The 14,470-nt window shown below is 39.9% G+C and overlaps 1 protein-coding gene across 1 annotated transcript in view; it reads right to left on the reverse strand.

Moving 5' to 3' along the window:
- The window catches only part of FAF1 (Fas associated factor 1), a 426,653-nt gene that overhangs the window by 279,263 nt on the left and 132,920 nt on the right, over nt 1-14,470 (reverse strand). The window contains exon 7 of the mRNA XM_089684458.1: nt 12,673-12,778. Within this exon, the coding sequence (XP_089540584.1) occupies nt 12,673-12,778 (106 nt within the window). The remainder of the gene's footprint in view (nt 1-12,672; nt 12,779-14,470) is intronic.

Consider the following 14,470-nt stretch of genomic DNA (forward strand, 5'->3'; position numbering starts at 1 on the left):
AAAAACTGTGAAAAATCCCGCACTGCAGTGTCTGGTCACGGAACCTGAACAAATCCCAGCATATGATTTGCCACTCAGTGCATGCGTTTTCTATGGCCACTCATATGCTTTCGCCAAACACCAATGGAGACTTCTTTATTGGTGTTACAGAGACATTTAATTCTATTAGAGCTGTGCACTACTTGTGTACAAGTCATCTACAATGGCATATCATGGTGATCTACTTGGCATTTGCAATCTGATACTGCTTCAGAAGAGGCTCACTATTTCAAGAATAAATGAATGTGGCACATGTAACAAATAATCTTTTTAAGACTTTTAATATTTTAAAGAACACCTTTTATTTGAAAATGATATATGTAATATGATATAATATTATTTAATATATTTATGTTGCAAATATATGCTGTGATTAGTAGTGATTTTAGTTTAAACCTCAAAAAAAGCTTCAAGCAACAAACTTTTTATTTAAATTAAAAACAACAAACAAGGTATACTTGCCTGCTCTGCGCAATGGTTTTGTACACAGCAGCTCCGATCCTCCTCTTCTTGAGTCCCCTGCAGGCACTCAAGGCCCCTCCTTTTCAGCACGTGCCCCCATGGAAAGCAGCTTTCAATAGGGGCACCCGTGCAGGTTCGCTCCCAAGCCACCCTGACTGTGTCTATTAACATGGCTTGGCCCTGCCCCCGCTCCCTCGTCACACTATTTGACTGACAAAAGCGCTAGTCTATGGCTCCCATTGCTGTCAATCTGCTCAATGAGGAGGGAGGGAGCGTCAAGAGCCACTGCTCTCATGCACATTACTGAATCAGATCGGGCTCAGGTAAGAAATGGAGGGGGGGTGGCTGTGGGGATCCTGCAGCACAGCTTTTTTACCTTAAGGTTTTTTTTTTACCTTAGTGCATTTTATGCATTAAGTCTTTAAAACCACTTAAGTGCAGTCATTTTATAGTACCAGCAAGTAGCAGTGTTGGTGTTATAGTCATAGTCATAGATGGATGGAATCTCGGCCAGTTCAGTAGGGACCAGCCGAGATTTGATCCATCTATGGGCAAGTTGGTTGTACAGAAGCTGATGCATCGATCAACTTCAGTACAACCAGCCTGTTGGATTTTTTGCATGCAATTTCTGTAATTACTGTGTTCTGCCAGCAAGGAAGGCTCCCCCACAGCAGAATACAATACCACTGAGGGAGAGATTCCCCCATCAACACTGACTTTGTTGATGGGGGAATCAAGTGATTTGATTGTAAGCTCCACGAGCTTGGCCCTCACATTCCTTCTGTACTGAAATGTATTGTAATTGTACTTTCTCCCTTATATTGTAAAGCGCTGTGCAAACTGTTGGCGCTATATAAATCCTGTATAATAATAATAATAATAATAATAATGGGGGAATCAAGTGATTTGCATCAACTAGTGAACTCCAGGCACAAAAAATATACTTCTCAACGGTCAAAAAGAATTTAATTTTGCACTTTCTGCAAACCCAAATATTACCATGTTATGGTAGCTGTGAAATCATCACTGTGCTGTACATACCCTGTGCAGACATCAGAGCTGTAGGAGGGACTCAACAGGCCCCACCCACTACAGACTGCCTGCAGAAAACTACAGGAGGGGGTGGAGGCAAGACCAGTTACCTTGCACACAGAGAGAGATCAGCAGTCACTGGTCTTTATTACAGGAAGCTTCTGCACGGAGGTAAAATTTCACACTGGAATACTGCACAGATCTGACAGAAATACACAAAGCACACCAACATTCACTGAAGGATACACATGGCTTCTGTATTAAGACATTTGCTTATGCTGAAGAGCAGCTATAAATTGATGCCTTTGTCTACATAGAGCCCCTTGGACCAGCCTGTAATTAGGACCTTAATTTTTCTCCAAGCTGGGATTAAGTCCCATCCCTTGTATCATCAGGCCCCACAACCTTCAATTTTGCTGCCAAATGTCACAGCTCCTACTGCACCCTGAAGCTCTGGCATTTGACAGTTGAATGACAGGGGGACTTCAGCTGCTGTATACTTGTTCCGGATCAGTTACTCACATTATTAAAAGTGAACATCCAGTCAGTTACTCACAGTATTGGTTGAACAACCACTGATCCTCTTGACTATGTCTATATTATTATTATTATAATACAGTATTTATAAAGCGCCAATAGTTCGCTCAGCGCTGTACATTACAAAAGGGGACAGAACATGTGACAGAACAATACCAATACAATGCAAAACATGAGGGGATCGAGGGCCCTGCTCTTTCAAGCTTACAATCTAGGAGGAGTCTACATGATTTATGCATTCAACTGCAAAAAATGTCAATATGCATTTACTTTTAATTGACCCCCCTGGAAACAGAATATTTTATTAGCTGCATACAGAGGTAAACAGTGCCAGTAAGTACAAGCCTATGTAAAAATAAATTGTTCCTTAACCACCTCTTTAACAATGGTGGTGGTGGGGAAGGGGGCATTACTCTGAATGTTTAAGACTGTTTAAATACATCATTCTACTTATAGTACAGGTTTGTGCCAAAATGAGCCTATGATGGTGCTGTCAGGGAAAGAGCCACTTCTGACTGGCTCTGTACCTTGTGATCACTGTGAACCAATCAGAGGGAAGACAATGAAAATAGTGCTGAGTACTAGAGATGACAGGAGACCTGCATGAGAGGTACAGGACAGTCAGACAAACATCAGACACAGAATCACAGCACAGCCGGCACTTGAGGTCCGATCCAGTGCACAGATCAGAATGTAGTATGGAAAGGGAGATGTAGCACAGAGAGAGAGGCAAAAGTAAAAGTGGTAAGGTAAAGGATATAGGAAAGGGACTGAAGTAGCTGAGGCTGAAACCACTCTATTAATATAGAAAAACCTCTAGTAAAGGCATTCTGCTAAAGCATCATTTTTTTCCTCTGCAATTGGGCTGAACTGCACTTACAAACCCAAGTCTGTAATAGGCTTATCAAAGTGTAAGAAGTAAACAAGAAGGGTTTGCAAGACTCCAGCTAAATGGAAATGCTTCAACCTTCTATTACCAGCAAATAGAAAAGCTGGGATGGAAGACAGCCTGAAGTCATCAGGGTGGATGATTAGCAATTTCCCCAGGCATGCCCAGGGTGCTGGAATATTGTCTTTTTTCCATAATAACATTTTTATTGAGAAAAGAAAATGGTTACATTACAAAATGCACTATAAAACAGATATATATAAAAGACTAAAGTAGTAACATGTATCCAACGGACCAATAAAACTCTAGTTCATGAGATTGCGCCCGTAAGGGGCAAAAAAATAACCCCCTCCTTAAAAAAAAGAAGTGACCACCAGAGTAAAGCACCAGGATTTTTTGCACAGGCCCGCTGAAATATTGTACTATTGTAATATGAATGTGGTGCAAGTGTACCAACCCAAAATCCTGCTTACAATGGGCAGAAATACCAGCCAAACATGATAACACAGTAAAAGCAAACAGCTTAATATACATATTTATTTATTATTTATTACAGGTACTTATATAGCGCCCACAATTTACGCAGCACTTTGCATACAATATATATATATTGTACATTCACATCAGTCCCTAACCCTCCAGGGGCGTACAATCTAAGGTCCCTAACTCACATTCATACATACACATACTAGGGCCAATTTAGACAGGAGCCAATTGACCTACCAGCATGTCTTTGGAGTGTGGCAGGAAACCGGAGTACCCGGAGGAAACCCACGCAGGTACAGGGAGAACATACAAACTCCAGGCGGGGGGTGCTGTGGCTGGGATTCGCACCAACGACCTTAGTACTGCCAGGCAGAAGTGCTAACCACTTAGCCACTGTGCTGCCCATACCTAGACACTGTGCTGCCCATACTTATTAGCTTTTTATCTGCCACAAAAAATTGTGTTTCTCTTCATCTGGTTCTTAGATTTACACAGTTCTGCTACATAGCACAGGCTTTTCTGGCAGAGGAGCAGATTTGATTTTTCTCTTCTGCATTTAAGTGTTACAGGTCAAGCCAAATTCATGTACACACACTGGAGCTCAACTTTAACATTTTGTTCTCGCAGCTCATCAGATCCCACCAGGGCACTGTCTGCACAGAAATTGTATGATCCCCGTATTTGTGTGGGTTCTATCGATATGGTCTTTAATCCACATTCCCAGAACATACTAGTAGGTTGGCTCTCAGGTTCTAAGCCAGTGGTCAATGCTTCCCAGAGGGTTCTTTAGCTGGTAAAAGTTCTTCATCCTGCCACTGGCTACTTTGAACTATGACTGATGTAACAACTGTAATAGCATTTCCTGCTGAGTTGACCAGTCACCCAAGAAGGATAGCTGTGCACTGGGTGAACCAATTTCTCAATGTTCCTCTTTGCTCTGAAGGGTGTGCCAATGTCACGTAGGGTGCCATCCAGGGGCAGGCTGACCATTTGGAAACTCGGGCTGCCCGAGGTCAGTGGGGGGCCCCATGAGATGCCCCTGGTACCTTTTTCATAGGCTTTTTTGAGTTTGGGCAAGGACACAGGGGCCCCATGATCCCCTATTGCCCGGGGGCCCCATGAGTTGTCAGTCCGCCCCTGGTGCCATCAGATGACTCCTCCTTCCTGCAGGGCAATAAACAGGATCAAGTGGATCCAGTGCTGAGAGTTGACTTAAAAAAAAATCACTACAGATAGAAGAGCACCAAGTAAAAAAATTAAACAGCAATAATGGGAGATGAAAAATTTTAGGGGACCTAAAAAATATTCTCATTAGCAGATTGATTTTAATCCTGAAATGCGGTTGATAATTTACATTTGTGGGCTTTTTCGGTTGCCTGGGGCATCCAACGCAACTCCTGTGAAAGCTAAATGAAGGACTGCTCAGACTTGAAAGAGATCTGGGAGCCTCAGATGTTAAAATGATGTTTCTGTATCTTAACCTTTGCAGTCCTAGTACCAAGCACCACGAAAGCCATAGCAGGTTGCAATCAGCAATCTATCAGTCGAAAGCAAAAAAAAAAAAACTTGCATTCTTTCAGAGCAAGTGTTTCAGATATAAGCAGGAACCCTGCAGCTTGAAGAATTCAGGGCCGTGAAAAGTAGAAAAGGAGGGGAAAAAAAACCCCTCCAATCTTCTGGTTAAAAAAAAAAAAAAATACACATCTACAGTAATAATAGAGTTGAAAAGAAAAAGAGGAAAAAAGTATATTCTAATTATCCAAAGTAAACAGAAGCGGACCAGAGAAAAAGCAGCGCTATTCATATTAAAATGGGGGGCGCCACTTTTAATCAATGCAATTTCTCCCCGGGCACAATGCCTGGCCGCACTAAACTCGGTCAACTGTTGCTCTTGCTTATATATTCATACCACTTTAATAGCGTTGCTGAAAAAAAAACACCAATTGGCTTTCTATACACTGGCGATTCTCACACATAATGCACTTTTTGAAAAAAGGAAAAAAAAAGAAAAAAAAAAATCAACACATGATATGAAAGGCTCTTTTCGGGCCTTTTCTCCCTTTCATCGCTTCTTTTTTTTTCCCTCTCCTACGTCTGTTTGTAGTAATCTGCCTTTACTTTCTCATTGCTACAGAACAAACAAGGGGGGAGAGTGCTATCAAAAGGGGCTCAGTGTGTAATGGCTCCTTCAGAATTAATTTAGCTTCTTCAAATCCATTGAGCACCCAGGTTCCCCCCTCTCCTTCTCCTGTTCTGCTCACTCTTCTCAAATCATTTCGAGATGAGTTCAGCCCATAGCCTTTGTAATCCCAGCAAAAGCACTTAAAGTGCTCAGTAGGTGTTCATCACGACCATCTGGTCAAAAGCAAAACAAGCTGCTGATTCCATCTTTGAATGGAATGAAGCAAGTGTGAATTAGCCTCTTCAATTAGCACGATTACAACCTGTCAAGTACATATTGTTAAGCGGGATTATTACAGTACTGGTCACTGCAATTACTCTGCTGAAGCTTTCTCTGTTCCCTCTTCTACTATGGGTTCAGCCTGTTATAGGTGGATGCAGCTCCCTTAAAGACAGAATCATTTTAAGAATGTGGAAGGCATCAATGGAATTGCAAGAGTTCCACTTTTTCTCTCCTGAGTCTACGTGTTTATTTAACGCCCCTGTCCCCTGTGCAGATACAAACGGGCTACACACAGACACATTCCAAATAGCTCCTAATATAGGGCTACACGGTATACTTGTGTTCAAATCTCAGCTAGTTATTTAGAACATTAAAAATATCTGAAACAAAATCACAAAAATTGAATTTTCTAATCATCTTTACTAAAATAGATATTCCTTTTTTTTTGCATATAAAAAAAAAAAGTATTGCGAGGATGAATATGTAAAAATAAAACCTGCTTGTCCATGAAAGATGCCCATTCCCAGAATCCTCACATTTATTTGTTAAACGCATTAAAAAAAAAAAACTGCAATAAAGATATCTAAAAATAACCACTTTTAATTTCACTAAAAAAAACCAAAAAAACACGTCAACGTGACCGAACAAGAAACTCACTAATGTGAAGCAGGATGGAAACGTAATTCTTTTTTAAACTTCCTGACACACGATTGGATGTTGAAACAAACCTCATTTTTCCGCACTACTTTTCATCTCATTATAGGATTCCCATTGAAGATGAAAAAATCTTGTAGGCTTAATTACCACAAGTTCTCAATCTTGAGTATTAAGATACATTTCTGTTATATTTCTATTATATATATTTTTTAGGTTACTATTCCAAGTACCCTGAAGAAAAAAACTAATTACAGAAGTAGAGGTTGGAGAAACGAGAACAGCTCTGCTTAGCTCTGGAACCTCACTGGTAAAAGAAAAAAACTCAAAAAACTCAAAAACATAAAAATACTGAAACAGAAAATATTTGTATTTTATGTATCACATCGCTAACATCACTTTTGTTTGTGCCATTTAAAAAAAAAATTCATATACAGACCTTTAATATTACTAATACATTGTTGTGACATTTTGCGTCTATGAATTTTAGGAGCTGAATTTATCAGTTTTCTGCTGTTGAGATGCAGAACCACTATTAAAAGAACAACCATAATAGAAGTAATACAAATGAATAAATGTAAAATTTATAGCCAAATGGGAAAAAGCTGTTCATTCTGAATGTAAGTTTCATAGTATTTCAACTTTTTAACATAATTATGTTAATTTACTTTTTTCTTTCAGTCATTTCTATAGTTTGGTTTTAGTAAAGAGAGTAGCATGCCAAAGGAGAACAGATTAGCATATGTCTATTCAGTAAAAAAAAAAAAAAAAAAAAAAAAAAAACTTAGTTTATCATAGTTTTTTGGATAATACTTATTTTACTACTTGTATGGTCCTTTAAAAAAATCTAATACCCAACATTATAATATATTTTACTAATAAATCACAAATAAAAAGTAGAGCAGAAAGGTTTTTTGAAAAGCTAGCAGCTTAAAAAATTAGGCTAGCCAACACAAGTATATTGCTTAAATTACAAACTTTCTGCTGAATCACATTTTTAGACACAAAATCACAATACATTATGCCTTGAAAAACACAACTGAAAAAAACAAAAAAAATTAATTCTAGAATTACGAACTATGGTTGGACTATTTCTGCAATGATCTGATTACATTAGGTATGGCGATGTAATTTCATAACTTCAATCAAGCTAGATACTCATCTAAGAGATACGGTATCCACCACAAAATAAAATTGAGTTTCTTCTTTTTTTTAATATTTCAAAGTAATCATTTTGAAAGACTGAATATTATTTAAAATTCTATATTTCCCCAATTTTTTTTCCTTAAACAAGAATTCTCCATGCCGGAAAAGAATGCATCTATTCCAAAAGGTTAAAAAAAAAAGAATTTGATCAGTCGTACAAAGGTCACAATCATTTGGAACTGAAAGGGTGTAAAATGCAATTTTAAGAGAGGCAGGAATAATGATGGTTATATTTGTTGCGTTGTATTTTGCCCATGTATATTTTACTATCCAAACATATCACTACCCAGAGACAGTTTCACAGAATAGCAGGGAGTGAGGAGGCGCTGATGGAATATTAATTTCCATGTTTAATAATTGATGTAGTCATTTTGAATCTTTCTGCATAGACTACTGCATGTGAGTAGATTGCATTAACACTGCTTAAACATTTCAACTTGTCAGAATGGCCAACTCCATTTTGGATATATTTGCAGTTATTTCCCCCTCGAAACAGTAATAATGGCAAAATAAATATGTGCCTCTATTTTATAATCACTAAACATTAATGAATATTTTATATCTTTTTAAATCTCATTGTTTAATTTAAAAGGGTGAAATTAAGTCTCCTTCCAGCAATGTGCCAATTATCTCATGATCAAACAATAACCCGGCCATTATACTAGGTTCTGTTTATATTTCAGAAGCTAATTTGGAGTTGCAGAAAAGGACGGCGGGAGTTATAGATGAGAAAGAATGTCAAGGGATGCCCTCTAGTGGGTAAAATTTGAAATACATAGGCAGAAAAAGGCTACATTGGATAAAAAAAAAGCATTAAAAAGAAATGGATTTCAATATAGCATAGGTGGCAACCATTTATGAAAGCAAAATTATAAAATATGGTTGGCCAAGGGTCAATGTCCACAATGTTCACTTGCTTCAGAGTTTTATTAGTCACCAAAAGAAGCTGTTAAAGTGAACACAAGACTAAGTTCATGGTCTGTCATGGGTTATTTTGTATCAAACCTTTTATTGATCTTGTAGTTGATCTGCTGATATTATTCACTACCTCTTTCATGTACTTTTTTTTTATACTTTCATGATTGTACTTTGTATTTCTGTTCATCTCTTACATATGTTTTTTCCAAGCTGTTTATTCTACTTCCCTAAATGGGGAAGTTTTTGTAGTCTATCTCCTAATAAAAACGTTTGTAAACCAAAACAAATGCCTAAGTTCACCGCTGGAACATGTTACGACTATATTTAGGGTGTAACATGTTCCAGCTCAAGCCCCGCTCACCCCTTCCACAGTGATTGGGGGATCCTCTCCCCTGTACCAGCTGTCACATTTTCAAAACGCCCGCACACCGGCTTCGCTCATTCACAGCAATCTGTGAATGACAAAACTACAAGTCCTGTCTGTCACCGCAGCAAGGACTTGTAGTTCTGAGTGGATTGAGATGACATTGATGTGTAGCCTCGTAGTCCAATCACACTTCCTCCAGCTCTGTAACTGAAAGCCCCTATGAAGGTACATACACAAAGTTGGAGGGCGACTGTGCAAGGGCCTGACATTGCATTGTAATCCACTAATCACGGGTGCAGTGCTTTAGAGGCTCCTGTAGGAACAAACAATAAATGCACTTTTTTTTCCTGCAAAAATATGTGCATTTATTATTTTTTTCAAAAAGGTGAACATAGTCTTTACCTTTGTGTGACTACACAAGACTAAAAGAAAGAAAAGTAATAAACAAGGTCACTTGTAGAGGTAAATACATAAAAATGCACCTTTCAATCCAGTAACTCATAATCATTAAATGAATTTTAAAATAATGTTAGAGTAACTGTCCATATTCTGACTTTATATTCCTATCCCACAATTTCAATCACAACTGATCCGGGAATCCAAACCTGTAGCTCTGCCCAGTGCAGTCAGCCTAACTTGTTTCTTAGGCCCCATGTACATTGGGTGTTTAGCCACTGATGCATGAAGCTCCAGCATTAACGTGCAGGCGGCGGGCACAGGTGAATTATTCAGCCCCGCTGCCGGCAGTCTGTCTATGAGAGGGTGACAGCTGCTCTGGCTGGATGGCGCACCTAATGACACTTATGTTTGGGCAGTATGCACCCAGGGACGGATGCCCATAATGCAAGCAGTACTGCTGGGCACACCATCCAGCTGCAGCAACTGGCAACCTCTCATAGGATTTGACAAAGTGCACCTGTGCCGGCACCTAAATGAAGGAGTCTCAAGATCCAAGGCTAAATGCCCAGTGTGCATGAGGCCTTAAGCTGGCCGTACATTTGTTAGTCTATCAGCCAGAGGGCTGACCAAAAAAATAAATAATGGATTCCCCCATCCAGACAAGCAATGTGGATGAGGGAATCCTCCCTACTGCGTTATTGTATTCTGACAGCGGGCCTCCTCAGAATTGTCCTCCTCCTGTCAAAATACACTGATCAGTGCTGAAGCTGACTGACTGCAGTGCTGATCGAACACATATTTTTCAAGAAGCCCATTTCTGATAAGGCAATCATTAGGTCAACTTCTCCTGAATGGGAATCTCTATAGATGGATCAAATTTCGTCCGATCCCTGCTGAACTGGGAGGATTTTAATCCATCTATGGCCAGCTTAAAGAGTTGGAAGGGGCAGTGTTTAGAAAGCTTATAGAGATAAAGGTCAGTAACTGGCCAATGACAAGGACAGTTTAGAACGTCAACATAGAATCATGCCATCACCTGCCTGGCTGTACAGTGCGGCAAGAGTTGGCAAAATGGAAGACTAGTGAAATATTTATCATAGGATAAACCAGTTTAAATATATGTATATGAATAGCATAATTCACTGACATTTTGCATGAAATCACAATCAAAATTATAAATCACAGAATTTAAACAAATTTTGCCCCAAATCATGCTATAAAAAAAAACAAAACCAAGCCAATGAAGGAGAATTACTGGAGGGGGAATGTTCAAGATGAAGCAGTAAATAAGGAAGAACAGATCCACTGAATCACTGGCAGAAGCAGGGAGATCCTTGCACTGACGGTCTTCTCAGGTAAAGCTTTCTCTCCAGCACAATAGTAACATCAACAAATCTCAATACAAACCTTGTGAGACTAGAAGTCAAAGACACAGTGCCTTACATGATCTTACATTGCAGATATACAGCTATTAGGCTAAAGGCACAGGAGTGCCTAGGCACATGTGCACTGCTATTTTGTTTTGTTTTTTTGAGAAGGTAAAGACGAAATGTAAGTCTTTCAGAATACAGGCTAAGCGCAGTTTACATTTCTAGATGTTCCCTACCACATAGCAAGCCTTCACTTTATGAGGTCAGGTCCACTTTATTATTCCCATAACCTACTAGTATATATCAAAACTTACATTTATTTAAACAAGCCGAGAATGACAGTACTAGAAAAATTACACTATTATTCTCAGCATTTATGGGTGATTTAACATATGTACCTGTGAAGGGTAGCTGTTTAACACTTAAAAGTGGAAGGCAAGTCAAAATCTAACTAGGCTTAAATCTACTCCCACTCCCATTCTAAGCCTATTCCATCTACCCATCATTGCTCTGGTCCAGTTTTTCTCTCTGATCTCTCCAGAGGCCGGCTTTTGTGAAAAGGAGAGATTACCGACAACATCTGCAGAGCCTGAGCAATGACATTAACCATAGGCTTACTAAGGGGGCATCCAATGTCCCTCCTCCACACTGAAGCTGGTGCTAGGACCCGATCATATGACCGGACCTTCGGAATATGAAAGCATAGGCATCTTTCCTTTTACAGGGTAAACAGAATAGGCTTAGATTAGGGGTGGGAGCAGATTTAAGTATAGTTCGATTCTGATTTGCCTTCTAGTTTAAGACTCAATTCTTAAAGCATTAACTGATACTGATCTTTAATTTAGCAATGATAACATAATTTTCCCAATCTGGACTGAGAGGAAACAAAACTATCTTTTTTTTTATTAAAGCATCATTTTTCTGGTATTTCAGCATCCTTATTCATATCTCCAGCCATTGCAAGTACTGAACTGTCCAATGAATGGAATACTTGCTTCCCCCACCAGCAACAGTGGTTTTCCCACTGGCTCATATAACACAACAGGAAATACAAAATTTGGCAGTGGAAGGACCCCCAGGGGCCAGTTGGGGGAAAAAAGATTTCAACTCATCTGTGTACAAGAATCCCCCTACTTCTTCTATTGCACAGAGCAGAAAGTGTGCAAGTATGTCATTGGCCTCACTAGCTGGAGAAACTTGGATTTAATATCATGGCCAGTGTTGTCACTAGAGGTATCAATCCTCGGTTCACTTCCTGAAATACTGGGGTAGATGTGAGAACTTGTCCCGTGTCCATCAGCACAGCCTAGCTTAGCAAAAGGTGTAGTTTTCCTCCGAAACCTGTTGCCTGGTTACCATGACTCAAAGGAAATGGGCAGCTCAACAGCCATGTGTTCTGCCCAACATTACAACTGGGCTCTGGTGTGGTTCATGCTGCTCTGGACGCTGGACGATCGCTTACATATTATCATGTGGTGAACCCAACACTGGAACAGCTAGCAGTGCCGATGCAGCATTCCCTGAACAAGCAAGGCCATTGACTTGCATACCTTCTACTTATAGTGAATGCAATCAAAGTCTTTAAGAGAAAAGTATTATTTTGATAATGAACTAGATCCGGAAGTGCTCTTTTTCAATTCAGCTTTAACTCTCCAGTATCCAATAAAACAAGTACTTTTATGTGGGTAAAATCAATGAAGCCCCTCAAGGATATGTAATGTAGACATAGCAATGCTGAATAATCTTTCCAGGTTTTGCTGAACCTGGAAAATACATGTACCATAACCCCTAAAAGGAGGGGAGGGAAAATAAAATCAAACATTAGCTGTTTAGGTACAGCACTGTCAAGCATTTATGATTGTTAATGAGACTTTTATTAGTGCCCAGCTCTATTAAAATGCTCACTCACCTCTTGTATTGTGCAGCTCCCTGAGAACTGCAGGTTGTACTCCCTCTGGACCTCACGGTGAGTGATGATCAGCATGAAGTTCTGTTTTAATGACTCCTGCTGAGAGCTGAAGGGATGGAAATAGAGACAGGAAGTCAGCAAGGACAAGTAGTGGCATGTCTCTTCAGAGCTACCTTCCCCTCTAGAGAGGGCCACGGCTGCCATACAGGCAAGTCAGGGCACAGACCGGCCCAATCAGCGTATCTGCTACAGTACTGACCACATATAGACATCATGCCCTGTGCGCCCGCTACTTCTCAGACACATAGGCAACACTGACATTATTAAGTCTAATTTGTTAAAAATGTACACTCAGCATTACCATGGGGACTTGGAGCACACAGGGCCACCCTGACGTGTTATAACACATGTCACAATGTCACCACACACAGGTAATGCAGGAGCACAATATTGCATTAACTAGTCTCTGAAGGAATATATAGATTCCAGTATAATTGGATCCTATAACATAAGTTAATGATTGCTCTTACAGGGTTGGTAACCCAATTTTTACATAAACCTGTAACAAAACAAGGCAATTAAAACGGCACATATGATTAATAAATTCATCGCCAGAGGTTACCTTCAGGTAATGCTGCACATCTAAACAATATATGGGTTCAGAAATATAGGTAGTTGTAGTTATGTTCAAATCTTGATTTTCCAAGTAGAATTCGAGGTTGGATTTACCCTTTTCCACCTACTGAGACTCACTATTGGTCCTTTCAGGTAAACCTGAAGGATCACTTTACCCTGTAAGGTGGCCGCAGGTTCATAAATCAGAGATCCCTACTAGATACAGTACCTGCCTGCATGCTTGAGTTTTCTACAGAGCACCCAGGTATCCTCCAATAAACACAAATGCTCCTGCGCTTGGGGATGGACTTGATGCAGGCTAAAACCACATTAAGAATGTCCTGGAACATGCACACCTTGCTGCCCTCAAATAGACCGGGGAAAGCCAAATATACTGAATGAGGAAAGAAAAAACAGAGGGAGCACAGGCCTAGAGCATTACCATAAAAAATGTTTAATAAAAAATAAAAGTAGGTGTTGTACTCACAAACGACAATATAGTCAAGGCACATCATAAAGAACAGCTGGGTCAACACCGCGCTGAGTAACCGTCAGCAATAGGGAGTGTAGACATCCAATAGGCTGACGCGTTGTGGACGGTTACTCAGCGCGGCGTTGACCCAGCTGTTCTTTATGATGTGCCTTGACTACAGTCAGGTCCATAAATATTGGGACATGGACACAATATTAACATTTTTGGCTCTATACACCACCACAATAAATTTGAAACGAAACGAGCAAGATGTGCTTTAACTGCAGACTGTCAGCTTTAATTTGAGGGTATTTACATCCAAATCAGGTGAACGGTGTAGGAATTACAACAGTTTGCATATGTGCCTCCCACTTGTTAAGGGACCAAAAGTAATGGGACAGAATAATAATCATAAATCAAACTTTCACTTTTTAATACTTGGTTGCAAATCCTTTGCAGTCAATTACAGCCTGAAGTCTGGAATGCATAGACATCACCAGACGCCGGGTTTCATCCCTGGTGATGCTCTGCCAGGCCTCTACTGCAACTGTCCTCAGTCCCTGCTTGTTCTTGGGGCATTTTCCCTTCAGTTTTGTCTTCAGCAAGTGAAATGCATGCTCAGTCGGATTCAGGTCAGGTGATTGACTTGGCCATTGCAGAACATTCCACTTCTTTCCCTTAAAAAACTCTGTGGTTGCTTTTGCAGTATGC

Source organism: Staurois parvus, unplaced genomic scaffold (assembly GCF_062004578.1).
Source record: "Staurois parvus isolate SC_StPar_1 unplaced genomic scaffold, SC_StPar_1.0 ptg000347l, whole genome shotgun sequence".
NCBI lineage: Eukaryota > Metazoa > Chordata > Amphibia > Anura > Ranidae > Staurois > Staurois parvus.